This window comes from Orussus abietinus, unplaced genomic scaffold, assembly GCF_000612105.2.
Source record: "Orussus abietinus isolate OABI.00-Male unplaced genomic scaffold, Oabi_2.0 scaffold134, whole genome shotgun sequence".
Classification (NCBI taxonomy): domain Eukaryota; kingdom Metazoa; phylum Arthropoda; class Insecta; order Hymenoptera; family Orussidae; genus Orussus; species Orussus abietinus.
Window position 1 is genome coordinate 74,620 of NW_019394377.1, and position 27,369 is coordinate 101,988.

Here is a 27,369-nt window from a genome sequence, read left to right on the forward strand (position 1 = left end):
CTCATATGCGTAAACATTTACGTTGTACCACTTCTTTATTCCCTCAATGAATTTCTGACTATTTAAATGAAAGTGACATGAATAAAAAAGAATTATTATCCCGAGATCAACGGGCACCGAGCTTGTAGGGGCATTTCGTGAGAAAATAATGAAGAAAAATTAGTAATATCCCTAATAATTCCTTTCAACTTGGAAGTTTGACATCTGACGACCGCGCGTTGATATATTTTTTTTTCCCTCCCTTGGATACGAGGAGGCAAAAAGCTCGATAGCAAAGAGATGGAGCGAGGTACACGAAAAGTCGATACAACGCAGGGCCGAGATGTAAAATTCCGACACGAGGGTTGACGTAAGGGCGAGCCGAGAGGGTCGTTATTTTTTAATGGGGCAGCCTCCGAGACTGAAATATCCTGGAAGTCGGTATAAAATATTCCCGGATAAATAGCCGGGTTCCCTCGCGCGGGGTGTAACCTGAAGTCAATTAGCGGCGCTCCTTCGGGACCTCGGAAGCTCCCTCGGGACTCGCCCGGCATCGATCGGGGGTGAGTTCACCCCTTCAGCGATTCGAAGGGGGAGGCGCGGACAATGAGTGCGCGAGACGGGCCCACGAATATCCGGAAGGCGGCCAAAGGAACGGCCGCTCCTTTCATCCCGAAGGATCGACCTCGCGGGAAACAAATTGCCAGGAACGAATTCAGATCCCTCGCGGAGCCGCGAGCGAGCTCCCGGTTCCCGCGGGAGAGCTTCCCGGAAAGCTCGCCCTGAACTCGGCCAATCGAAGTCAATTCCTCGAGCTTCCTTTTTGGCCTGAACACACCGTAAAGGGAGTCTTCCCGACTGCGCGGAAGTTCGACGGAATTTCTCGGGAATCGGGATGAAATTCTACACCGAGACTTCTCCTCGAATAGCGAAAGTATAGTTGAATTCGGATCGATGGGAAATTAATAAGTAGCGGATAAAAATCGAGGGCATCCTTACCGCGAGGTTGAGAAGTCAGGGGTTAAGGTGAAGTGAAACATCCTTCAAATCAGTCGATTCGAATACAACACTTTTTTTTAAGGGTATTAGGCCAAACTGTCCAAAGCTCTGACACATCATTCCTGATCAGCTAAGAATTGTCCTGACACATTAAAAATTTGGATCTTTCAAAGAAATTTTTTAACTCAGTCCAGACCAGAACCAAAATGGCGTCGAGCTCTCATATTTTCATCAATATACAATTATCGAAGGCTCTGATATGAGAATCGAAAGGGTCAGGACAACTTTACGACAATTTTGAACACTCTGGTAATCGATAAACTCGCATTTGAACGGGATAAAGGCAAAAAAAGTGTTGTATGCGCTTCTTTGCTAAAACGATGGTAATACGAGGTCTCGGAGTGAATATTTAATTGACCTGGAAATCACAGATGGCGCAGGGGGTCCCTCCGCAGTCAATTAGGGCCCAGAAGGCATGAATCCAGAGGATTTATGGAGTTTTACTTCGATTTCTTCATAATTATTGTATGAAAACGACAGGTGGAATATGCCATTTGGTACAATACACAATATAATTCGACACAGCTGTCAATATAAAAACGAACGTCGGCAACGTAGGCATTTAGAAAAATCGTCTTTATCGACGTTGATCAAGTTCCTCGACGTGTTTCACTTCACCTTAAGCGTTCAATTACGGCTACGTAACTATACCTCCTGTACCGACACCTCTATATGATGCTATATTATACATAAATACAATACTCGTCCGTCACTAACAAGGAAACATTCCCAAGTGTCCGCCTCCGATCTTATTGAGTTTCATATATGTTGAAGAACACAAAAATCTAAGAGACACGTGTTTTTTTATATCTGCAATGGTCCACGTTTAAGGGGTGAAACAACCCCCCCAAAGTTTAGCGAAAAATCGGTTTTTTAAATATTTTTCGTAGAAGCAGTGGAGGGATTTCGACGAAACTTTGTATAAACGTATTCTGTATAAGGACGGTGACAACACAATATTGTTCAGTAATGTTGCACCCCCTCAAGGGGGTGAACTACCCTTCAGGTGACATTTTTTTGTAATATCCATTAAACAAGCACTCCTACTTAAGTTCCACTTACGCGATGTGAAGAAAGGGGTCCACTATAGTGGCGCTTCGTAATAAAATGTTAGGTGAAGCTACTATACTGATGATTCGTATTTCAGTGGATCAGGCGACACTCACTATAGTAGCGCTCCGTGAGCTAAGGATCAAGAAGAGGGGTGGGAAGGCGGAAGGGACGATAATTTAAAATTCGCCCTAATTTTACAATTCACCCTCATTTTATAATTAGGACTCACCCGAGTAGAAGAGGAGCCCGTTGGGCTGTCTGGTCTTGAAGTGGAGGCTGACGGACTCCTGGGTGCTGAGGACCGGGTCCCCCTTGCTGAGGTCTATCGTCAGGTACTCCGTGCCGCGGAAGGAGGCCTCGGAGGGGGCTTTGTCTGTAAGAAAAGGACGGATTAAAAATTCATCCCCCCGGGTTTCGTTAAACTGCGAAACTCGCGGCCATTTCGCCGCTCGCTGATACTTCGCGAGGTCGAGGAATTTCCCGGCGCAAAACTGCCGAAGGATAACTAGCTCGTGCAGAGTCTCGGAGGAAGGGGAAGATCTTTAATTCACATTCAGAAATTAAGCGGGGGAAATCGTTATTAATAACTTTCATCGAGAGATTTGCATACAGGGCGGACATGCGACGGTGAGTGGAGTTCATCTAGCTCGAGATCTAGCTCATGTAATTTCTCTACGTGTCCTGTACTCGCGGGATTAACGTTTTGCGGTAAAATTACCGTGCGCGGTACTAATTAAGGGCCCGACGACAGAACGTAAAAATAGCGTCACCGCGTCGCTCAGAAAGTGCATCGCGAGGAAATTCACCCCGGATATGCAGTTTTCCCCCGACGTGCCGGGGTGGGCACGCAGAGGCAGCAGCCCCAGTGTCTCTCCGAGATTCGTCCCCACCCTTTCTGAAAATTTTCTTTAGCCCTTCCACGAATTAATTCTACGAAGAAAGATGTACGTTCTCATGGACTGTTTAACTCGAAAGCATTTCCGCTTTGACAAGAATTTTCACTCGTTGGACAAAACCGCCCCCGGTGATCGTGGATGATCTTTCCGCTTTAAAATACCCACGAGGGGAGAGGGGGTCGCCTCGTCGCGAGAGAGATCTCGCCAGGGGTGAAATCATCCCCCGAAGCGACGAGGTGCGACGACGCGTGCACGGGAGGCGGGCGGGGGGGCGGCTCGCACCCCGGCGTCTCCCGGAGTCCTGCCGGGGGGTGACACCCCCTCGCGCGGCGTCCGGACTGGCTCTCCTCATTATTTCCCATCTTCCCATTGTTATCGGGCGGGCAAACAAAAGTGCGCATCCCTGCGAACCGAGGAAAAAGGCCGCGAGACGGCTTAATGGCCTTGGCGGCTCGCCAAATCGCGGACAGGCTTGAATGCCCGTACGGGCTTGTCGATTGAAACGTTCATTACTTCCGCAAATCATCCCCGATTCGACGACCCCTTCCCACGCCCAGTCGAGGGGGGTTCTTTATCGCCGCGACATTAGCGCGAGAAAGAAAGACCCTCGAGGAGTGAAAAAGAACCGGGCCCGATCGACTCCCATCGAGAACCACCCTCTGGTTCCAACCCCCCGGAAATCGGTGAGAGGGGGCTCTCAAATTTTTCCACATTCCATGAGAGTTCTTTTTAGAGTGCTTTTGAAGCGAAACTTCGATAATATATAATTACTATTTTCGATCATCGTCGTATTACGGTACTTACAAAATCTGCATACAAATTCTCTCACGCATTGTTAAGAATAATTAGTGGCATGAAATAATTCTCTTTAAATGAAAACTTTCACTATCGTTTCTTTTTCCATTTCTCGGGGGATGAGAGAGCATTTCGCGGAATTAGAATGTCTCGACTCGACTTACCCCCCTTCCTCCCCCGAGGAGGGGGTTGTTTCCACGGCAAAGTGCTCGCACGCGTTGCGGCCGTTAACTGCTCGTCGGGGGTGCATTATCATCGTGTGTGTCATTAGGTTGTGCCGGCTCGACAAAGCAACGACGTGCCGCCCTTCGTTCCACCCCCCTTTGGCTCCTCAACCCCTTTGTGCCGAGGGAACCGCGAGCACGAGGGAGCTCTGAATTCGCGTAACACTTTAACTGCATTACGCACGTAGTTTACGCGAACAGCGTTCCCCATTCATCGTCCCCCCGGTGGCGGGTACCGCGACCCTCTGCGAAACTTTCGTGACCTCCCTTAAGGGAGGTGGAGGGGTATCGCGGCATTGCCCCCCGCGAAGAGCCTCGCATCGATGCCGGGGGTGGAACGACTCGAGGGAATTGTCCTCCTATATACATAACGTTTGCCAAGGTGCAGTTTGCAACCCCCCGGGATTTGCATTTTCGCGCCCTTCGGATTTCTGCAACCGGCAGTTTAGTTGACTCCACCTCGAGGGGGGTCTTAAAGATTCCTCCGGGGTGCAGGAGGGAAATTCTAACAAGGAAGGTTCCTGAGGTGTCCCCCTCCGATTTTGTTCATTTTTAAATATGTTATAAAGGACTAAAATCTAAGGGACCCGTGTTTTTTTTTATCGGCGGATAAACACTTTTAGAGGATGAAATCAGGCTTCAAGGTTGGCCGTGCAAGGGGGTGAGTTGGCTGTTTCATATAGAAGCACTTGACCGATTTTCATGAAACAACCGTCAAAATGTAGGGAACGAAGAATTATGAAACATGCATTTGGAATTTTTCGAAAAAAATTAATTTTTAAGGGGTGAGCCACCCCTTTGAATACTTCTTTTACCCCTTACATGAGCAGTAATTGTTTTATCCAAATGAAACTTTTTTTGTATTGTTCTGGTCTATAAATTAACCAAGTTTCATTTGGAAAGAGCCCATTACTGCTCGCGTAAGGGGTAAAAGAAGTATTCAAAGGGGTGGCACACCCCTTAAAAATGAATTTTTTCGAAAAATTCCAAACGCATGTTTCATAATTCTTCATTCCCTACATTTAGACGGTTGTTTCATGAAAATCGGTCGAGTGCTTCTATATGAAACAGCCAACTCACCCCCTTGCACGGCCAACCTTGAAGCCTGATTTCACCCTCTAAAAGTGTTTATCCGCCGATATAAAAAAACACGGTTCCCTTAGATTTTAGTCCTCTATAACATATTTAAAAATGAACAAAATCGTAGGGGGACACCTCAGGTCCCTTCCTTGTAAGAGATACTCATAAATAAGGTCTGCAGGCACGAAACCGACTGGCTCGTGGAAAATGGAGTCCTCGAGGGAGCTTCCAGTTGGTGCATCGAGGATTGACCTCACGTCCCCAATCACTGGGGGAATTCCGCCCCTGGTAAACTGCCAAGTGGCGGACTCCTCTGAAAGGGGTTTAATCGAATCAACCGAAGCACTGCATTAATTGGAAAAAGAGAGGAGGGATCGGGATGGGCCCTCGCGTTATGCGCTTTGCCCGATTTGGTCGCTTCGAGGGCTCGGCTAGGGGCACTCTAAACGCCGGTGAAAAGTCGAGATCATCGGGGTACGTTCGTTCATTCGCACATTATTCCCTCGGAGAGAGAGCCGCCAAAGCGTCGATTGTTACCGGGTGTTTGCGACCGCGTCAATTTGGCCGCACCGCTCGACGGGGACCGCACGTGCCGCGACTCCGACAATACGGCGAACGACGCGTCGTTACGCCGACGGGCCGCATTCGGGATCCGGTGCAGGTGCAACGCGCAGAGTGCATTATTACTACGGCTCGGAGCGTCCATTAGAAACCCAACGACGAGCAGTCATTGCTCGACCCCTGATCGGATTCGCGGGGAGATCCGCTCCGTGGCCACCCCCTTGATCGTGATCGTGAATCGCACCCCCGTGACGATGGGCACCGAGGGGGGTAATTAAGGTGACGCGAAGTGACGTCGAAGAGGTTTTGTTTATAAAACTTTTCTCCCAACTCGGTTTACCGAAAAGTTTGAAAAACCCTACAACGTGAATAGGGAGACTATAAGGAAGGTCCTGAAACTCATGAAATTTCAATTCTTCTGAAATTTCTTTATAGGTATTTTAAAAGTAGTATATAAAAAATGAAATTTCCCGAGTCTCAGGACCTAGTTTAGGGTAATAAAACTTTTCTCTCAACTCGATTTACCGAAAAGTTTGAAGAACCCTACAACATGAATAGGGAGACTATAAGGAAGGTCATGAAACTCATGAAATTTCAATTCTTGTCAAATTTCTTTATAGGTATTTTAAAAATAGTATATAAAAAATGAAATATCCCGAGTCTCAGGACCTAGTTTAGGGTCTCCATATTCACGTTTTAAAGTATGAAACGATTTGAGACACTCGGTTTGTAGAAAAAGGTTTTATGAACGATTGAGCTTTCGTATGACGCTTTCACATCCCCTTAAGCGTCTAGATAGTGAGAAAGCACTCTCCCTTTCTCCAGGGAAATGTAACCGTTCTTTATCGACGAGAATGTACCCCTCTTCCTCATCGTGAACGCACCCTCTGAATGAGTTCGATTGGTCGGCTCGCGACATTTCGGGGAAATATCGTCTGTATATTGTGTGATATTGTATACTGAAATATTGTCTGCTCGGGACCGATGTAGGTCGGGGTGAAAAGCGGCTCGGATTCGATAATTCCGTTTCTGGACTCGGGAGAACTGCCGAAGACAGAGGAGGGAAAAAATATATAAGTACCGACGCGGTTTCTCGGGAGATGCGGTAGGTCGGGGTGAGGGGTGCCATCTCGGATAAGGGGAGCTCGTATAATCTCGAACCCTACGGGCCAAGGATCGCCCCCCACTGTGAGAGGGCGGAGATTTTATTTCGGCACCCTCCCCTCTACCTCCCTGGAAAAAGCGGAGGAACGGTGAGAATTTTCCCAGCACCTCGGGGGAGGGGTGGCCCTCGGTTTACGAGATCTCGAGCGAGTACCGCGGCGATTCGATAAATCGAGCCAGTACCGCCACCAATAAAAATACGCCCCCGCACCGGCGGAGTCAAATTTAGTGAACGAGATTCCAATATTCCCGCCACCCCGGGCGGGGGCGGCTCCTCGCGGATATTCGGAAAGACTGTCGATAGCGCCAACGTAAATACCAGCTCTTCTCCGTTCACGCGACTGCAACCCTTATCTGGCTCAGCCCCTCAACCCTTCCCTCCCGCCCCTTTGCCCCATTTCCCTGTACCCCTGAAAACGGGTCACCCACGTAGATCCTCTTGGAACTCCAAGAGGGGTGACCACCCCTTCTCCCGCGGTCCCAAATCCACGGTCCAAAATCAAAATTCAACAACGAAGGGGGATTAACCCTGCTCTCCCTTTTTCTTTTTCCTGTGCCCCTAATTCTACCTAATCTGGAAGATTATCCGTCAAAGCGCGCGCATGTTCATTTTTTTTCTCTTTTTTTTTTTCTCTCCCTTTTTGACGGCACGACTCGCCCCTGCCCGACTGTCGAAATACGGCGGGCCGAATTTCCGGGGGGAATTTCAACGCAAGTCGGACCGGCAAATGGAAATCGAGTGAAATTCGCTTAAACTCGGGAGGGGGTGCGTCCGCCTTCGGCGAGCGAGTTTCGAAACGTCCCTGGGGGTGGATTCCGCCCCTGACGTGGGGGTGTATTTCCTGCGTCCCCCTATGCGCATACTTATGCGAGCGGGGTTTAATGTCGCCAGTCGTTTCGAGAATCGTAACGCGTCGTAAAGTGCCTACGGGGATGGGAGTTATCGCGCCAGTGATAAGCGCCGCCGTGGGCGAGGCACTCGAAGGGGATGCGCAAAAAGAGAGGAAGGAAGGAAAACTCGGGGGAAGAAGTTTCCACCCCTCGCAGCGGCTCGGTGAATACCATTCGAGATAACGCGACGGGTATCGAGGAAGCGAGAACGCGCTTCGAGAGTGCTTCACTATGTGGAGCCCCTGCGGACGGTCGCCGACACCGTGGAAGTGTGGTCTACTTCTTTGGAAGGAATTTCATTTTTTCCGTTTCATCAATAAACGATTGTAAATTAGCAGTCCGTTGATAAAAAGCCCTTTAAGGTGAAGTGAAACACGTCGAGGAACTTGATCAACGTCGATAAAGACGATTTTTCTAAATGCCTACGTTGCCGACGTTCGTTTTTATATTGACAGCTGGGTCGAATTATATTGTGTATTGTACCAAATGGCATATTCCACCTGTCGCTTTCGTACAATAATTATGAAGAAATCGAAGTAAAACGCCAGAAATCCTCTGGATTCATGCCTTCTGGGCCCTAATTGACTGCGGAGGGACCCCCTGCGCCATCTGTGATTTCCAGGTCAATTAAATTTTCACTCCGAGACCTCGTATTACCATTGTTTTAGCAAAGAAGCGCATACAACACTTTTTTTGCCTTTATCCGTTCAAATGCGAGTTTATCGATTACCAGAGTGTTCTAAATTGTCGTAAAATTGTCCTGACCCTTTCGATTCTCATATCTGAGCCTTCGATAATTGTATATAGATCAAAATATGAGAGCTCGACGCCATTTTGGTTCTGGTCTGGACCGAGTTAAAAATTTTTTTTGAAAGATCCAAATTTTTAATGTGTCAGGACAATTCTTAGCTGATCAGGAGTGATGTGTCAAAGTTTTGGACAGTTTGGCCTAATACCCTTAAAAAAAAGTGTTGTATTCGAATCGACTGATTTGAAGGACGTTTCACTTCACCTTAAGGTGATATGAAAGTGGCTTCCGAGAGGTCAATTATTCCTGAATCTTTTCTCCGAACGGAGTGTATCGAAGCTTTACTTTACAACGTGAATGTGGAGACTATACGGAAGATCCCGACACCCATAAAATTTAAGTTTTTGTGAGAAATTTTGAAATTGTCTATTAGGAGATTTTATAAAACTTGAAATTTTAGGGGTGGCGGAACCTTCCTTATAGCCTTCATATTCCCGTGGTGAAGTTTTAAACGATTCGGTAGACTCAATTCGGGGAAAAAGTTTCACGAGCGAAACCTCTTTGACGCCACTTTCACATCGCCTTAAGAATGGCAAAAGTAGGAGGAATCCCAACCGACGCGAATGCTCAGTTATGGCCGCGAAAATGCGGCTTTATACCCCGACCATTGCAATTATCTCATGTCAAAGAGCATTTCTCTTCTCCGGGGCCGACGCACCCCTTGCGGAGGCTTCGCGGCAATTTTTGCGAATTCCCCTTTCGCGGGAGTCCCGACAAATTCCTGGAATTCTCTTTTTATCCCGGACAAAGGGGGCGACGAGCGGCCCGGGCCGGAAGCGCGAGAGGCGGCTCGAGAGTTCCGCCGGGCGACGTCGCCACCACATGTCGACGTGACGCAATATACATGCTAATACGAGGGCTTAAGGCCAGTCCGCGGGGACAGAGGAAACTCGCAGTAACATGCCGGCATGGCCTTAGAGCGCCGACTCGCTATACCTTTCCGGCCCCCGCCCAGGGACCAGCTTTCCGCCACCGCGGTCGCGGCCCTACTGAGCTCCCGCCACTCCGCACGTCCTTATATACCCCGTGCCCTAACCACGTGACCCGCCGTACTTCTTCCATAAATGCCGATTTGCGCTCTTTACCATAAAACTATTTTTCGTTTATATACCCTACATCGATGTTAATGATTTTTCTTGCGTTCTTTATCAAATTAATACTCGTAAGAGGAACAGTTAGGGAGGCGTTCCTTCAAGGAGGATTCATCAGATCGTACGTGTTCAGGAGATTAGCCATGAACCATTGAGGGACTTAGACATCCACGAGCGACGGGTTTTCGATTCGTGCGTGGAATCGCACCTCCGGCGCGCGCCGCGCTGACGGATGCAATTCCGGAACGGCGGAAACACCGTCGAGCTTGTCACGCCCGCGGAGACGTTGAAGGCTGAATTTCTCATCTCGTCGGGCTCAATTTGTCACCGGCGAAAAGAATGTCCCCGGGAAATTCAGGCAGAAAATCGAGCGACATAGCCGAGGCGTCCGCGAAACGAACTAGCCGCCGAGGACATTACTTATCCCCCTTAACGTCGTCATCCCCCAGGAAGAGGGTAGGTTCTGTAAGGGCTGCGCACCGGAAGGGATGAATCCGCATGACGGGACATCCGCTAGCTCGGTTCGATTCAATGAAATCGTGGAGTCAGTAACCTTGCTCCTGATTATTCCCCCAATGGGCAGTCGTAGGATACAGACAGGGGATAGGGTATCCATAAAATCGTACAATAAAGCTCGAGGTTTACAGCTGCAGCTGGCGGGCCACCAGCGGCGATACAGCCGCGGAAACGACGTCTTCGCGGAATTGCCGCGATAATCATCGGATGGGCATAAAATCCCAACGACGAGCTCCACCGAGTGGATCGGTAGGGGGAAAGTCGCCCCGATTTTTTATCTCGTTTCTCATTATCGCCCCTCCCCCCCGCTTTACGTCGTCTATTTCTCTCGCTAGGATTCCCGACTTCGATTTCAAGGAGGACACACCCCAACCATCGACCGTCACTCCTTTTTGAAGGGACTTTTCCCATAGCGTGAAATGCCGCAAGGCAGCGGACAGGGCCAAAACGACGGGAAAAAAAAAAAATGATCACCACCCCCTGGGGAGAAAATGCGGAAAAGTAACGAGTACCATCGCGGCCGTCTCGACGCGTCGTCCGAAAATTGTCAGACGATTGGCAGTGCCAATTCCCCGGAGTTCCATCCGCTGAGTATGATCTTTCTAGGGCATGGTCGGCTCGCGAAAATAGAGAAAACCCTTCTTCGGGGTCTCGCGAAAATTCAGGGTAAGGAAAAAGATCGATATTTCGCCCGTTGTCGGTGGCCCCGATATGAGGCGCGCTCGACGTCCGGAAAATTTAGTGGAAATAATTTTTTATTCCCCTACCCCGACCGGGGTGGGGGATGATCGATGCCGCAAGCGATATCGGGGGTGGCGGGGCCATCGAATGGCGAGATTAGGACGCCTGGTGGATATCAATGGCAGTTCTGGGCCGGCGATGTTTAGACGGTAATTTGCATACTGGCGAGTGCCCATGCATTCCACGTGTCCATTGGTTATGCCACCCGGAATTAGGTTTACCCTCGGTACTCGAGAGGGCCGAGTGCCTCATGGATGGATTATGCGTACGTGGGTGCACACGCGTATACACCCGCGTGTAGACACGCCGCTCAAAGTTTTCGGGCTATCTCAATTCCGAACGTGGGGCACCCCCGGCCATGTTGAATGCGGTTCCGCTCGCGGAGGGACATATTTCCGCTCGGCGGTATCCAAGGCCCGATTAGCATAAAGCGAACCGACTTTTGTAGATTTTCACCCGACCCGAGGGAGTCTTGCTTAACGACGCGGCCGTAAACGCACCTCGTACCGCGCCTTCGCCGCCACCTCTAGGAAGACTGCCGCAAACCTAACGCACAGCTTACGTACACGTGACATACACCTAATGCACGCCTAACACACACCTGACGCCATTCACGTCTGACGTACACCCAATGCACATCTAATGCACACCCAACGCACATCCAAGGTAAACCTAACGCACATCCAACACACACCTAACGCCCCCCGTTTTCCAATTTGGATTACGCCCACCACGATTACCTATTCCAAAGGATCGGTAATTTAACTCGGACCGCACTCTGTCGCCCGATTGGATATGTCCTTTTTACCCGTGGAATTAATTCGTCCCTTCGACGAATTCGATTACCCGGCTCGCGACCGCAAAATCGGGAATTTCACGCGGTGCATCCCAGACGAAGAGCATGTTGCGTGGGCGGCAGATGCGAGAGGGGCGAATGGGGGGCAGGAAAGGGATGAAATTTCGAGAGCCCCTCGAATTTTACTCGGTTTCTCAGGGACCTTCCCGAGGGAAGTTCGCCTTTGTAGTTTCCGGTTTAATGGAAAGAACTTAATTAGAGGGGCCCCATAGCTGGAAAAGCTCCACACGGCGCGCAGTCGGCGCCGTTCTCGCGCGGACCATCTGCGAGGGCTGCCCGATAAAATAACCGTTTATAATCTATGGCGAGCACCCCCGCAGTCCCCGAGGCCGGAAGCTTCGCGGCATAAATCCGGAGTTGAGAATATTACACGTAGCCGCTCCGCGAACTTTGACCCCTTCCCCGGTAAAGTGGGGCTTTTTCCCGGCGCCGCGATCTCCCGGCCTTCCGACGCAGTTGCAGCTGCACGCGGCTGCTCACGTAGCCGACTTTACTTCCTCGCTTTGTCAGCCGACGTAACGACGAGTACTCGCAATTACTCGAGCACTCCTCCCGGATAATATGGATGCCACTTCCGGGATCGCGAATCTGACCCTGCAGGGATCGAGATGTCGATAGTGATCGAAGATGCTGCTCGTGCATGGATCTGTGAAGAGATGCATGGAACGTAAAGTGAGATTTTTTTTTTTTAAGTATTTCCAAGATCAAGAAGTAGAGGCAGGGACTGCGGCGGCCATCTTGCCAGGGTCCGCACATATTCGCAATTTTGTAGTCGGGAACAAAGTATAAGGGTGGAGCACCTTTTTTTTTTAAGTACGATGAAGCGTGTTTCAAAAGGGGGAAAATTGTGAAATTGTGTTACTCGCGGTTTCTAAGGATTGGCAAATTGTAAATGGCGGGAACGGTTACTGTTTGCGTGCTTAACATTTGTTTTGTTCTTCTTAAAAATAAGGGATCCGTGGTACGGTAAGATGGCCGCTGTCGTTCCTTCCCTTTGTATGTTCAGCATCACCTGAGGAGGGATTTCCACCATAAATCTCTTCATAGATCCATGGCTACGTGCACGCCGGGGATGGTACAGACAAGAGGTGCAATCAAAGTAACTGGATATTTTTGGAATTGCGCTTGAAAATGGCTTGAAAATGTATACAGTGATAAGAAGTATGAAAAATGAGGTGCGACGGGGGCAGCAACAAGGGGCACTTTCGAACCACCTACGGCGGGGTCTATTGATCAACTCGTTACTTCTACACCTGCGAACCAACTCTAGAGGGGTGAGAAGCTGCCGGGGATGATATTTCGGACCGAAGTTCAGAGTTGATCCCGAAATAACTGGACGATCGATCGGGTCGACCATCGATCGGTCATCCGTCTCTCCCCGCGATGGCCTCCACCTTTCAACCTTGAACTTCGTTCCGGCTTTAAGTTACATATCATACACTGAGAAAAATAGAAATAAATGCACCGAACCGAAGAAATATTTCGTAAATTCAAAGAATAATTATTTCATTCAAGTAAACTCAAATAAATTGTCTATGATTCCGAGGAAACGTTGCATCCAATCTATTCAAGTTTAGTTGAGTCTAATAAGTAGTTTTTAAATCAACAAGATATCTCTTTGGTTTAATGACATTTGCTTCTCAGGGTAGGTAAGAGGTCTATTTCCCCTTCTCTTCCTGCGAATAGATACAGGGCTATGGGGGAGTATCTTGCGGGTCCTTTTAAAGAAAATACATGGCGAGACTCACTGTAATCCCATGCCCAGAATTCACCAGCACCGGAAGTAGGCAGCACCGTGCTCCATGCCTCTACACTCGCACAGCACGAAACAGAAAAAAGACGTCGCCGAATATGGGAGAACTCAACCATGCCGCTAGGAGAGATCCGTAGAAAGGTGTCCCCTCGCTCCTCCCAAATAGAGTAGAAAAAGGAAAGAAGGAAATTTATTCCTCGATCGGTTTCGCCCGAAATCTCGATCGCTTCTTTTTTCTTCTCCGCGCACCACGTAAAGTGTGGTAAAACTCAAAAAACGCTCTATGACAAATGTATGGGGACACGGAGATGCAAGGGATGCTGCATGGTGAGGTTATGTCACACCTGTCGCGGGTATGGAAACGAACGCGAACGTGACAAATGGGGGGAGGGATAATTTAATTGGGAAGAGTCGGGCGATACGAAGTGCCGAAGAGCTCGAGTGCGGAAGTTGGCGTTTTCCTCCTCCCCATTCCTCCTTTAGGAAAGTGCGAAGGAGCGAGAAAGAGTGCCGAGTGCACTTCGCCTTCTGAGCGAGCTTTCAAGTGCGGGGAGACGAGAGAATAAAAGGGAAATCATTTTTCCGGCGTACTCGCGATTGCCGTTTCTCGCGAGTCCGAGAACCCTGGAGGACGCTGCGCCAGGATGCAGCGACCTCCAGGGTGCATCACGTTTTCAAAGGGCAAAGAACCCAGCCCTTTGGAACGTCCCCACGAACTCCACGTGAAATCTCGCTCGGGAAAGACATTCGATTTCGGAGCCGCAACGAAAGTCGGGATTACGTCGAACTTCGATTTCGATCGGTTCGCGGGATTCGACTGGGGATATTTATTTTATCCACGATTTCATCCAATTTCTCCGAGCGGCCATTCCGCGCCGAGTGCCCTCTCGAAAAAATCCCCAATCGCAATACCTCGCGGAAAATCGGCCGCGCTAAAAATAATAAAGGGACGGGCCGGAAACGCGTAAAGTCTCCCCAGGGAGGAAAAGTGCATAGGGCTGCGCCATTACTTCTTCCTACGTGTCCGGCATTTGTTTGCGGAGAAATTCCGCCTCCGAGCGCCGCGTTATCGTTCCGGGGAGCATTCAAAAAATCAATGCGTGGCCGCCACGCGCTTCGGAAGTGAAACTTCTAAATTTTATATTTCCATATTTATTTCACTTTAAACGTTAATAGTTCATTGAGAGAATAACGCTGATACGCTAACAAAATTGCGGAAATTATGCCAGGACAAAAACGCAAATATAAATGTAGATAGTAATTAACCCTTCGTGATTATTTTCTTCTACCTCTGTCGCACCCCTAAGTGTGCTTCACGTGGACCCATTTTTCTCCATTCTGGGCTTCCAAAAATATTGGAAAAAATTCAGGATTACCTTTCGACGTCCTCTCCATACCTTCCCCACCATCTTTAAAATGTGTACATTAAAAGTCTCTCAATAACGATGAAAATTGCAAAGGAAATCTCAGCTCGAGATTTCTCTTGTGCCTGAAAGCATTCCAAAACGTGTTCCCTTTAAAAGAGTGTAGAAAGTACTCTTTCACGAGATGTACTATCGCGATATAAGAAGTTTCACTTCAAAAAGTCGCCGAGATAGGTATTCGCAAGGGGCGACCAAGTGATAGCGGCTATCTCGCGATCGTCCGATTCCGATGGGACCAATTTCTCAAATTTCTGGATTCGAGTTCGAGCTCTTCAGACCGCGGACACTCCTTGCAACTGGCACCCAACTTGCGGACTTCCCGGTTATGAGAGCTCGACACGTAAACCCTCCCGCCAAGATTTACGCGGATACCTTTACGAGGCGTCGCAACGCCCGGCGAAATTGCGGGGCTTTTATCCACCGAGCACGTTCGCCAGGGCCGATTGCTTCCTTGCACCGGCGTCCCGGTTTGTTCTCACTTGGCTCCTTCCTTCGCCCGACATGTTTTTACATTAATTTTTCTTCCCGCTAAACAGTAAAAAAGGGAGCGGGCTAACTGGCGCGAATATCATCATTTGTGAGCGGGCAAGCTTGCCCCTTCGGAAAATTTCGGATTTCAAGGAAACGCGGGATTGCATTTAACCCGGGATCAACAATTTGGAGCCATTTGCGGAATCGGTTGCGTCGAGGGGTTGAGACTCGGGGGAGAATCGATTTGCACCCTGAGAAAAGGAATGCGCCAAATAAATATTTTTAATTCAAAGAACAATTATTTCACTAAAATAAACTCATATAGATTATCGCAATCCCGCGGAAACGTCGCGTCGAATTTAATTTCCCTCCTGATTTCCTTTTCCTCCTTTCAAAACTTTCCTCCGAATTGGGGGTATCGATTAATCTAAAATTTTATTCTTTTACAGTCGTTTATAATCATCTCTCAGGTTTTGAATAAAGACTAAAATCTCAAGGGGGTCAGGATCTTCGTACTCAGGTGGTAAATTTTCAAAGGATTCGGTACCCCCAGTTCGGAGGAAGGTGTCATAATCGATTGATGCATCACCTGCCTGTACTTTCGAATCGCCTTAAGCTCGCTCGACTCGTTATCGCAGGCGAGGTGCAACTTGGGCCAGAAGGGTGTTTTTCGAAGGGGCTAAAAAGAGGATCTCCGATGATGCGCGGAATCAACGTTGTATCTCCTTCGCAGCCGTTTATCCGGCACGTCGGCCGCCGGGGTTGGCGCAAATGAAATCCGCCCGGGGGAAGATTTGTAAATCGATTAGGAGGATTAATCCGGTTTGTTGTCGAGCGCGGAGGTATACCAGGGCCGACGAAAAGTCGATCAATCTCGCTTTCAGCCCGTCCGGCATTCTTTTTTTTTTCCCAAAGCGACTCGGCCTTTCGTCCTCGCCCTTTCCTCGTTTTCCTCCCGCGCTCCCGGCCGGCTCTCGGTCATTAAGGGTGGTAATTACATTAGGCCGTATAACGTCCGCGAATCGGCAAAAGGGGCTCATCTCTCCCAAAGGGGTGAGGTCGGTGAAACGAGCGAACGCGCGAAAGGGCTGTCGGTGTCCTCTGGGAATTAAAATAAAATTACCGCCGTAACCACCCCCGCGTCCCGGTTTCCCTCGGAATTTTCCCTTGTGCGACTGGAAAATTCGCCCGCGCCTCAGGGGAGGGATTTCGATCATTTTCCGTGTGTTACAATGTTACAAATGTTAAGTACCGGGCAGAAACGTACACAAGGTGTGATTTAGGTGGCGGATACACTGACAATGAGAAAAACTTTCCATTGCGCGAAAGAAATAATTCTTTGAATGGTACCAAAGGAAAATTATATTAATTCAAAGAATAATCATTTGACTGGAATAAATTGGATGCAACGATTCATCGGAATTATGACAATCTATTTGACTCTCTTTGGGTCAAATAATTATCCTTTAAATTTACAAAATATTCCTTTGACACTATTCAAGGTAACATTTCTTTAGTTCAATGAATTTTCTTTTTCCCATGCACTTGGCACTTTTTTCCGCGCAATTTGCTCCGACGAATTATTAGCAACGAGAACTGTTAATGACGGGAATTATTATGGCGACCGGAATTAATAGCGGTGCGAATTATTAGCGATGCACCTTATCAGCGGGGAGACACTATTTCGTGGAGCTGCAAAGGTGGAGGCATCTTTCACTCGTGAAAGACGGTGTTTTGGGGCGCAGGAAACGGAGCTTATGAGGGATGGAGGATCCCTACCTTTCTCACAGTAGACACCCTCGTAGTCCCCGGTGCGACACTCGCAAATGGGACCGCTGTCAGTGGAGATGCATATGCCTCCGTGCTGGCACGGATCGCGTGTCTCGCAAGCGTCCGTCGTGTTGGCCGCCATCATGCCTCGCAAGCTCTGCAACACACGACAAACGAATCCTCAGGTTAATCCTCGCAAGCCTCCAAAAATGGTTGTAAACGCTGCGGGAGCGTTTTCCCGAGGAAAAAAAAAATGGTAAAAATGTTTCGACATTTCAATCACCATGTGTGCATATTCAAATTAGAAACAGCTCCACTGCCCCAGAAAAAATGTCAAAGCTCGAATCCTTAAGGTAATGGCTTAATGATAATAGCCACCCCTTATGTGAAATTTCCTCGTCCGCAGTATTAAAATATTTCATCCATAAGGTGTTTCATTTGGAACTTTTTACACTATTTTAGACATTCCCGACAATGCAATTTCAAGTCCCGTATTTCGGTGTTCGGTGAAAACTTCACGGCTCGGATCCTCGAGGTGACGGCCCTATGTTTCGGTAATATTTTATTAGCCACCCCCTTACGTGAAATATGCTCGTCCGCAGTATTCGGAGGAAAAAAAAAATGGTAAAAATGTTTCGACATTTCAATCACCACGTGTGTATATTCAAATTAGAAACAGCTCCACTGCCCCAGAAAAAATGTCAAAGCTCGAATCCTTAAGGTAATGGCTTAATGATAATAGCCACCCCTTACGTGAAATTCCTTCGTTTGCAATATTAAAATATTTCATCCATAAGGTGTTTCATTTGGAACTTCCTACACTATTTTAGACATTCCCAACAATGCAATTTCCGGTCCCGTATTTCGGTGTTCGGTGAAAACTTCACGGCTCGGATCTTCGAGGTGACGGCCCTATGTTTCGGTAATATTTTATTAGCCACCCCCTTACGTGAAATACGTTCGTCCGCAATATTAAAATATTTCATCCATAAGGTGTTTCATTTGGAACTTCCTACGCTATTTTAGACATTCCCAACAATGCAATTTCTGGTCCCGTATTTCGGTGTTCGGTGAAAACTTCACGGCTCGGATCCTCGAGATGACGGCCCTATGTTTCGGTAATATTTTATTAGCCACCCCCTTACATGAAATTCCCTCGTCCGCAATATTAAAATATTTTATCCATAAGGTGTTTTATTTCGAACTTCCTACACTATTTTAGACATTCCCAACAATGCAATTTCTAGTCCCGTATTTCGGTGAAAACTTCACGGCTCGGATCCTCGAGGTGACGGCCCTATGTTTCGGTAATATTTTATTAACCACCCCCTAACGTGAAATACGCTCGTCCGCAATATTAAAATATTTGATCCATAAGGTGTTTCATTTCGAACTTCCTACGCTATTTTAGACATTCCCAACAATGCAATTTCTAGTCCCGTATTTCGGTGAAAACTTCACGGCTCGGATCCTCGAGGTGACGGCCCTATGTTTCGGTAATATTTTATTAGCCACCCCCTTACGTGAAATACGCTCGTCCGCAGTATTCGGATCCCTGGCCGATAACGGATTCAGGACGCGGAGGGCTGTGCGGCCGTTTCCGGGATTCTCGTCACGTCAAGACAATCAATAGCGACTGTTCGTGGGAATGTGTATTCACGTGCGCTCCTGGACCGCGCGCTTCCCGTTTCGCCCCTTTCCACCCTCCCCCTGCCCGACGGGTGCATCCCTCGCACGTGGCGACTTCTCGAGGATGCAACTTCCACCCGGTGCAGCTCCAGGTACCGGACGGAACTTTCGGCGCCCACCGGAAGTGCCCACTCTTCGTTAGCTTCCGGACGATTAAGCAACCCCGGGGCTGATTTTTCCACCCCACTTTTCGTTACATTCAATTTCCACATACAATTTTTTCAGGTTAAATCCACTTCCAGGTTTTGAATTTTTTCCCTCCTTTACTGCATACATGTACCTGTATAGGTATATATAATTGGAAGCTCACGTGGAAAAAAATTCCGTTGCAACTATAGTGACATGGTCGGTAAAATTGTACTAGTCTGAACCACCCAAATGGCAAAATTGATCATTTGGAGTGGTAAATTTAACCTTGACGATAGTTGCGGTAGTGATCACCATTCAGAAATGGTATCAACTGTACATCGTAGACTTGATAAACGCAATGTTACCATTAGTATCTTATAGTTACCCTGAATAAACAGTGAGACCAGTCTTTGTTTCTTAATACCGTGTTACACAGATTCCCAAACCTCCCACCGAAGTCTTCTACTATGGGATTGTTCCGGTGTTCGCGATTATATTTCTGTCCATTCTTTCACTTTCCCATGCAAATGTAGAGGTATCTCCAGACACGTGGGCCCAATCTCTGTGTAGGGACATATTGATAACGAAATATTCGGGGGGAGGGAGGATAAAGTCCCGGGTTAGCGGAATCCCGGAGTCTCGTTGCGGGAGTTCCTGGAGTTCCTTTCGGCCGCGAAAATCCGAGGCCCTGGGAGAGCTTACCTATCGGATTCGCGGAAAAGTGTCCGCGAAAAGCCCGGGTATCGCATCGTGATCCCCGACACGTAGACGTCCGGGTCCCGGGGAAAAGAATCGGCCGGTATATGTCGCCTCCACCGTGCCCGAGCAATTCCCGGGCTCATTATTCCGAACGGTTACGACATGTCTTCGGGGCCGACCGAGAGCTCGAATTCTTATGTATGCACCGGTTATGGGCTGAGAGTATGTCGCAGGAAATCGGCGCCCCTGGGGACAGGGGGCGGAGGGGCCCGGACATTATGCGACCTCGCAACATGCCGACGTCTCCTGCAGCTGCGGATTCGTTTCTCATCTGACTCGCTAATTTGGCGAACCTCTCAGGTGTCGTCCTCGGGTCGCCTCCTTTGAACATCCCTCAGTGGGACGCTTGAAAGCCCTGGGCGAAAAATTTACTTCCCCAGCGAAATTAGAAATTAAATACTTGCGACAATCTAAATGTTCCTTGTTAAGCTATTTTCTTTTTTCGACTCCTGAAAAATCATTTTTGTAAGGATCGTCAGTGACGATCTAAACGATGCCAAGTTAATAGGAAGTGGAAATGATTTGGTGGAAAGAATTTTAGGTACAAAGTTAGCCACTCTCAGCGAATCGTTATTTCCTCCTAACGAGGTTCCGCTCAGAAATTGAAAATATAAAAAGTAAGACGGAGATTGGAAATTGAGTATCGTTTGTAATTTTCCTTATTTTCGCTTCATCTCATTTCGTTGACGATAGTGGATAAAGACTTATACGACAAGAAATGTTTTCCTTGGAAATGATTTTTTCTCTCAGGGTGCTCTCGAGTAACCACGTGGCCGCCACCCCCAGGGAGGAGGGTAATCGTCGGTCTAGGTACTTACGAGGAAACCGAGGTCCGTTCGTGCGCTTAAGGGCGAAAAAGGAGGAGCGGTAGGTAAATTGACTTTCCTGCAAAAACCGTATTTTACCGGTTCGCCGGATACTACACTTTCGCGGGGGTGAAGGATGAGGTCTTCGAGGGGAGCCTCGTTGTCTCGGTTTAGAGGAGCTCTAAGCGGGAGGGACGTTTCGTGGGCGTTTTCCCGGATCCCGCGGATTTTGCCTCAAATAGTTTCCCGAGAAATCTGGTATTCCGCCAAGGCTCTTCCCAGATCCTGCGGGGGGACTGCGGAAAGGGTCCCACTCGATATTCTCGTCCTGGGGACGTCCCCCTTTCGCGCCCTCCCCTTTCTCTGGGACCTCCCAGGAGAGGAAAAATTCCTCTTACAGTCGCTTCCTAGACAGCCACTCGAATATTTCGACGGAATGGACCTCGAATCCATACACACGGAGAAGAAAAAAAAATCACTTTCTGGAAAAAAAGAGCGGCGGTGGGGATGAATGGTGATTTCCCGTGATGTCTTCATAAGAGAGACGTGCAAACGTCCAGGAACGATTATCGGATCTCCCTTCGAATATAACACGCGGTTTCAGAACTTCGCCCTTCGAGAGAGAGAGCCGACACCCCTACCCGGAAAAAGTTTCCACGATTTTTCAAGGCCGAGGGTGGAAGTTCCCCGCGATGAATTTATCTCCGGGCGACAAGTTCGCGGATCCCGAAGATCGCTCGGAAGTTCACCCTTCTCGGGTGATCTCCTCCCAGCATCCCTGCCCGAGTCCTGTCGGCAGGATCTCCCTAACTTCTGACAAGTTGGCAGGAAGATTTCGAAGTCGGGGCTCGATCGAACTTGCCCGTTCGCGCTTAATTTCTCCCCTCGGCGTTCCTGTCGGCGACACCTCACCCTCATCCCGCGATTCGTCGCCCTCGGGCTCTTATTTCTACGGCCAGCTCCGATCCATCTTCCGGACTCCTGGGTCCGCCAGATCTCTCCGATCCCCCGAATTACGGCATATTATTCGGCCGGGCGCGTGTATCGAAAATGTAATTTGCCCCGCCCGGCCGGAATTAGTTACCCGCCTCGCCAGGGAGGGGGTGGCGGAATTTCATTAACTCCCTCAAAAGTATTCCTATGATTAATACCCCCCCAGCCGGGGCTCTCCTCCACGAACTGCTTCCCAGATTCCGGAAGACTTATATTTCAATTCGGTCTTCCAGACTTTTCCTTTCTCAATTACAATAATTTCGTAATACCCGTTTCCACCCCGTGGCGTAACGCGGTACATACTTTTAATTCCTGCAAAGGTATGAAGTTATGAAGCGAGGAGACGACATTTTCCAGACACTGGTATGAGAAGAACCCACCCTCGGTGATAACTTCATTTATTGCAACAACGAATAAGAAGTAATTATACATTTCAAGTACAGGGTTTAAAAATGCCCGAAGCCAAAATCGGCTTCGAAAAATGACTTAAGGTGATGTGAAAGGGGAGGATTCCCTGCCTTTAAAAAGTGCCGTCGATTGACTCGTTCGGAAACATGTTCGCAATGGTTACCTCGAGGCATTGCAAATCCAGGGACGGGTGAGCGCCATTAATTTCAGCTCAGATATTAAATCACGAAGCGGAGAGGTGAAATTTTCCGAACAAACAGCCACGAGAAGAACTCTCTCCCCGTGATAATCTCATTCATCGCGCGACCGTAAATCCGGTATCAGGAACTTGAAATTTCGACCCCCGAACCGCCCTGGAAGGGGCAAGGTGGGCAACTATGCGGCCGACATAGTTGCATAAGTATGCCATCCCGGGCGTGCATAGTTGCACCGGCGACCGCGAAATAAATCAGCCGATCTAATTTGTAGTAAATCAAGCCACCCCCTGGACGACCCGACGTCTAGGCCGGTGGCGGGATGCGTCGTGGTGAAAATTAGAGCGGTCGAGTTATCGCGCGGTGGCTTTGCGGGGGGTGGTGCCCCCCGCGAGGCCAGATAACCCCCAGGGACGAGGTTATCGCGAGCCTGTTTCGAAATTCTCCGCGCATTTCGCCGCCCACCCTCTCGACCCGGAAGCCACCCCACACTCGTGCTACGACATGACATACATTACGATAAACTCCCAAAACTCCTCCTCGGAAATTAATGAAAACGTCCAAATGTCGGATCTAATGGTTGAAAATCCCCCGAGAATTTCTGGATACATATCGATGCGTGACGTTTGCTACGCATTGGGAAACATCGGGAGGAGGATTTCTTGGGGCGAAGGGGAAACCTAATCTCGAATCACCTGAAGATAGTACACGTGTTTGGGGTAAACCCCTCTTTAGGGTGTTTCAGCCCCACACGTTGGATGTACACGTACATCCACACAGGGAGGATAATCCTGGATTTTACTCGAGCCCCTTCTTACAATAATTAGTGTAATCAAGGTGATATGAAAGTTTCGATTGAGAAATCCTGTTTATGGAAATAAATCTCCGAAGTAGATGTATCGAATCGTGTTGCACTTCACAACGCGAATTTAGAGGCTAGAGAGAAGGCCTCGTGAAATTTCAATATTTTTCAGATTTATTTATAGACATTTTTAAAATTTCTTATATAAATTTCATGAGTGTCAGAACCTTATCTCCAGCCTCCATATTCACGTGGTAACGTTTCAAGCGATCTGGTACGCTCAATTCGGAGGAAAGTGTCATACAGAATTGACCCCTCGGATGGGACTTTCATATCGCCTTAATGTTCCGGGCAGAGCCCCGTTGCATCGTGGATGCAGCTACCGGTGGACCTTTCGTTCCACTCTGCGGACGAGTTTGGGGCAGGAAACGATAAAAAAAATCCCGATAGCGTCCCATCCAAGTTACTGTCGGAAGTACCAAGGCACGACCACCATCGGTCGCTTATTCCCGACCGCCGAGGTACGCCGTCGGTGGCTCTGTGTACACGAGAGAGTACGAATAAAGCTGAGTACTCCCGTGTTTGCGCCGCGGTGCTCGAACCGGAAGGCCGAATCCACGAGGCGGGGGAAACGCACCGAACACGTCAAACACGCGGAATACTCCAAATACGCGGAATGCGCCGGCCACTCGGTGCACCGAGGTCAGGACGTTTGTTCGAGGCAGAGTCAACATCGAGATTGCCCTGGGACGGGATTTCCTGGGGAATACTTAACTCCCCCCGATGAAGGGGGGTGGTCCTTGGCCTCATCACCAACGAGGATGCTCCCCTGGGACGAGGACCCCAAAGACGGCCAGCCAGGTCGAAGGTGCATCGCGAGTGCAACGATATGGAGGCTAAAAACGATATCCTCTCGAGGAGGTCGTCGGAAGAAGACGCGTTCCTCCGGGAAGTGGGGTCGTAACAACCGGGGCGACATGTCCTCGTGTCTGGAATCGAAAATCGGGGGTCGTTAACGTGGGGAACCAGGGGTAGCCGTAAACCCACGGGAGCAAAACCGAGACCGGGGCCCAGTCGATGGGCGCCGATCGGTCAGCTTCATAGGGAGGATTCAATTACAGGGCAGCGAAAGGCCCGGCCGTAAAGGCGGGCTTAACGTTGACGGCGGAAATTAGAAGCGCACTGGGGCCTTGCCCGCTGCACGCGCTGCACTCCGACCTCCACTCGGCTGCAGCCGCGGGCGCTCCAAGAGGCACCGTCGGCCCCTGTGCACCCGATTACAGTTCGATGCTCGTAACCCGGCCCGGTCGTGGCCGCGCCGGGATTTACGTTATTTAGTGACCGGGCCAGAACGGCCGGACAATAAAGTGCGTTGGCGCGCACGCGGTAGCCGCCGTTAAACGCGAGTTAATAGTTTAATATACCGTCTACTGGACGACTTAGGCCCTCGCTAGATGGACCGAAGCCGTCTGGGTGCAATGGCTCTCTGCCCGATGCAGTCCAGGTGCATCGCGCGTGTTTTTGGGGTTGAGGGATTTTGCCCGGAAAATAACCGAGCTGATCGCTGAGGCATTTCAAGTTTTAATATATCGTCTACCGACTGGCTTAATAGGCACTTCCCTCTTTCCTGAGCTGGCCGTCTGGGAGCGATGGCTCTGCCCGATGCATCGCGGGAATTTCTGGGATTGCGGAATTTTGCCCGTGGAGAAGGGGAGGCGATTTCTCAAGGGTGTGAAATTTTAATACATCGTCTGCCGACCGACTTAGGAAACCCTCTCCCAAAGGCCATTTCCCAAGACGACCGTCGATTACCGAAAAAATTTCGCGGGAATTTCCGGGAAAGTAAGAGAGAGGAATTTTTCAATTTTTGCAATTTTAATATACCGCCTTAGGCTTAGGAGACTCTTTCTCCAATACCAGTATTTTTTTCTTTTTTTCTCAGGGAGTGCTGATCGTCGATTATCGAAGACGCCCTTAGGGAATTCCCGTTCCGCCCTGGGTAACAGAGGTGCAGATGTTGGAAATTCATCGCGGAAATTTCGGCCGAACTGGAATTGCAAGATTCTCGACCCCGACCCCCGGAAAAGTGGAGGTGGGCTCTTAGGGGTTCGAAGTTGCGTCGCGTCTTGCGGTGTCCTCTTCCCGCTCGGGTCCACGCCCGAAGGAACGACCGAACGCGAAATTGGATGGAAACTCGGGAAGAGTCCGCACGTAGACAGGGCAGAAACGCTGTAAACTCCGCGACAACTCTCGCGAAAGCGCGTTATAGTTCCCCCAACTTTCGTCATATCCGTGGCGTGATGAACCGCCGAGGAAGCCATCGCTCGGTGTCCTTAAGGTTTAAGGTTAAGGACGCCGCGAGCATATTCCGAAATTCCCCTCCCCTCGACCCGAATCGCGAGGAACTCGAGGTAAACCCTCGCTGGAGGCAGCCCTTGTGAACTTCTCGAAAGATAGGCAACAGGGAAATCCTCCGCCATTTTTTTTTCCCCCTTTATCATTCCGAAAATTCCGAAGAACTGCGCGTGCTCGGCATTCCCTGGGACCGTCTTCCTTATTTTTTTCTTCCCTCGCAACTTCCTGGAGTATCTCAGGGATGCCAAAAATCCCGGGGCCTGGAAGTTCGCTTCGGTTCTTTTCCTCCCCTTTTCTTCCCCGTTTCTCGCCAAGACATCGAATATTGACGGATCCGAGGGGAGAAGACGAAGAGTTTCATTAGTGGCACATTCCGGCCATCCTTTGCGAAGGCTCCAGGACGAGGGGGTCCCTTCCCCGAAGGACTCCTCGAGGGGAGCCGTCCTCTCGAAACAGCTGCGTCGTGGTTTCTGGAGGATCGCATCGTGTTACGATCAGGATCGAGGGAAGGGTCTCGACTTCTCGAGCTCCTCCTCGTCCTTCCCGGAGATCTTGGTCCCGAAGGACTCTCGGCTTCATCGGCTCCATCTCCGAGATGAGCCCTCTCGACGCACCTCGCGGGGCGCCCTTTAAATCGATCTCCCAAGGGAGAGGCTCATCGAGGATCTCGAAGGCCCTTCAAAATTGTCCTCGACGCCGGCAAATCTCTAACTCTCCCTCTGCGGATTATTCTATCCCGGAGAAATAAATATACAAACAAATAAAAAAAGTTCGCGTCCCCCGCGACGAGATTCCGCGACCTGACAATTAGCGGCGCGCGAGGCGACGATTGCGCTGCACTCGAGTTTAATTGCATCCGAATCCCTCCTCACGTCCTGCCGAGAAGTTACCCTGGACAATTGCGCCGGAAGCGATGCACTCGCCGGGGAACTTGGAATTAAATCAATCGATTATCAGAGAAGGGAATGGAAAACCCCGCGAGCGAGGAACGTCGACTTCCCAAATCTATCCCGGAAGTTGGAAAAAGAACTACGGTCACATCATACATTTTAAGCCAATAAGGTGACATCAAATTCGTCTCTGAGAGGTCAATTCTTCGTGGAACGTTTCCCCTAACATGGTGTACCGAATCGCCTCAAACTTACAACGTGAATACGGAGGCGATAAGGAAGGTCCCGCCGCTCATGAAATTTCATTTTTCAAACAAGATACGTGTCCTTGGTTCTAACCTGGGAGAAATGAAAAAGTTCTTTCTTACAGCCTTCATAATCACGTGCTGAAGTTTCGAATGATTCGGCGCACCCAGTTTGGAGAAAAGTTTTATAAATATTTTGACGCTTTGATATATTGATATATATATGTTACCGTGAATGACCGAAATTGGAGAATGTCCTCTTTCACCGGTGAATGTCAACAGATACCAAATACGTCGGTGAAAGATCGAATATTTCATTACATTGTTGTACATTTGGACCCTCTCCAGTGTGTGTCAACATCACACACCGGTGAATGTCAACATTTACCGGTGTAAGTCAGAAATAAGGGTATTTAGCAAATATTTCGGACATACACTAAGCGACTATGTGAATGTTGAAATTCACCGGTGAAAGTCGACATTCTTCAGATTTCGGTGTTTCACTGTAACATATATATATAATAATCTTTTCATAACACCTTAAGGCCAAACATCCGGTATAAAATCGAGATGAAATCTCCGCAATTCCGCCCCATTTCTGCATTCGATCTAGACAATAGGAGCTTAACCAGGTTGGAGCCCCGCATGAAGGATACCGGGAAGAAAATCGGGAAAAGTCTTTGGAAATCGAGAAATGAGGGAAAATTGACGGCACCCTGGAGGAGAGGGAATTGATTGATAGGACACGAGTCGAGGAACTCGAGCTCTTCTGGAGGTCGTAGCGCGCAATCTCTTGGAACAAAGACCCCCTCGTTAATGAGTTTTCATACCTAGCTCATGATCGACCCATGCGTCTGCGATCCAGAGGCTGGATCCTTTGATCGCGGAATCCCGACCGAGAGGAAACGCCCTCCTCCCCTTTCCCACCCTCTCCCTCTGAGCCGATGAATCAGGGAACCGCCAAAGG

General features: G+C 49.1%; 1 protein-coding gene across 1 annotated transcript in view; it reads right to left on the reverse strand.

Annotated features, from left to right (window-relative positions):
* The window catches only part of LOC105695210 (neurexin-3), a gene marked incomplete at its 3' end in the record, with an annotated part of 160,551 nt that overhangs the window by 69,778 nt on the left and 63,404 nt on the right, over positions 1–27,369 (reverse strand). Inside the window, exons 3-5 of the mRNA XM_023432059.1 lie at positions 17,142–17,289; positions 13,463–13,522; positions 2,321–2,464 (exon numbers count right to left, since the gene is read on the reverse strand). Coding sequence (XP_023287827.1) covers positions 2,321–2,464; positions 13,463–13,522; positions 17,142–17,289 — 352 coding nt within the window. The remainder of the gene's footprint in view (positions 1–2,320; positions 2,465–13,462; positions 13,523–17,141; positions 17,290–27,369) is intronic.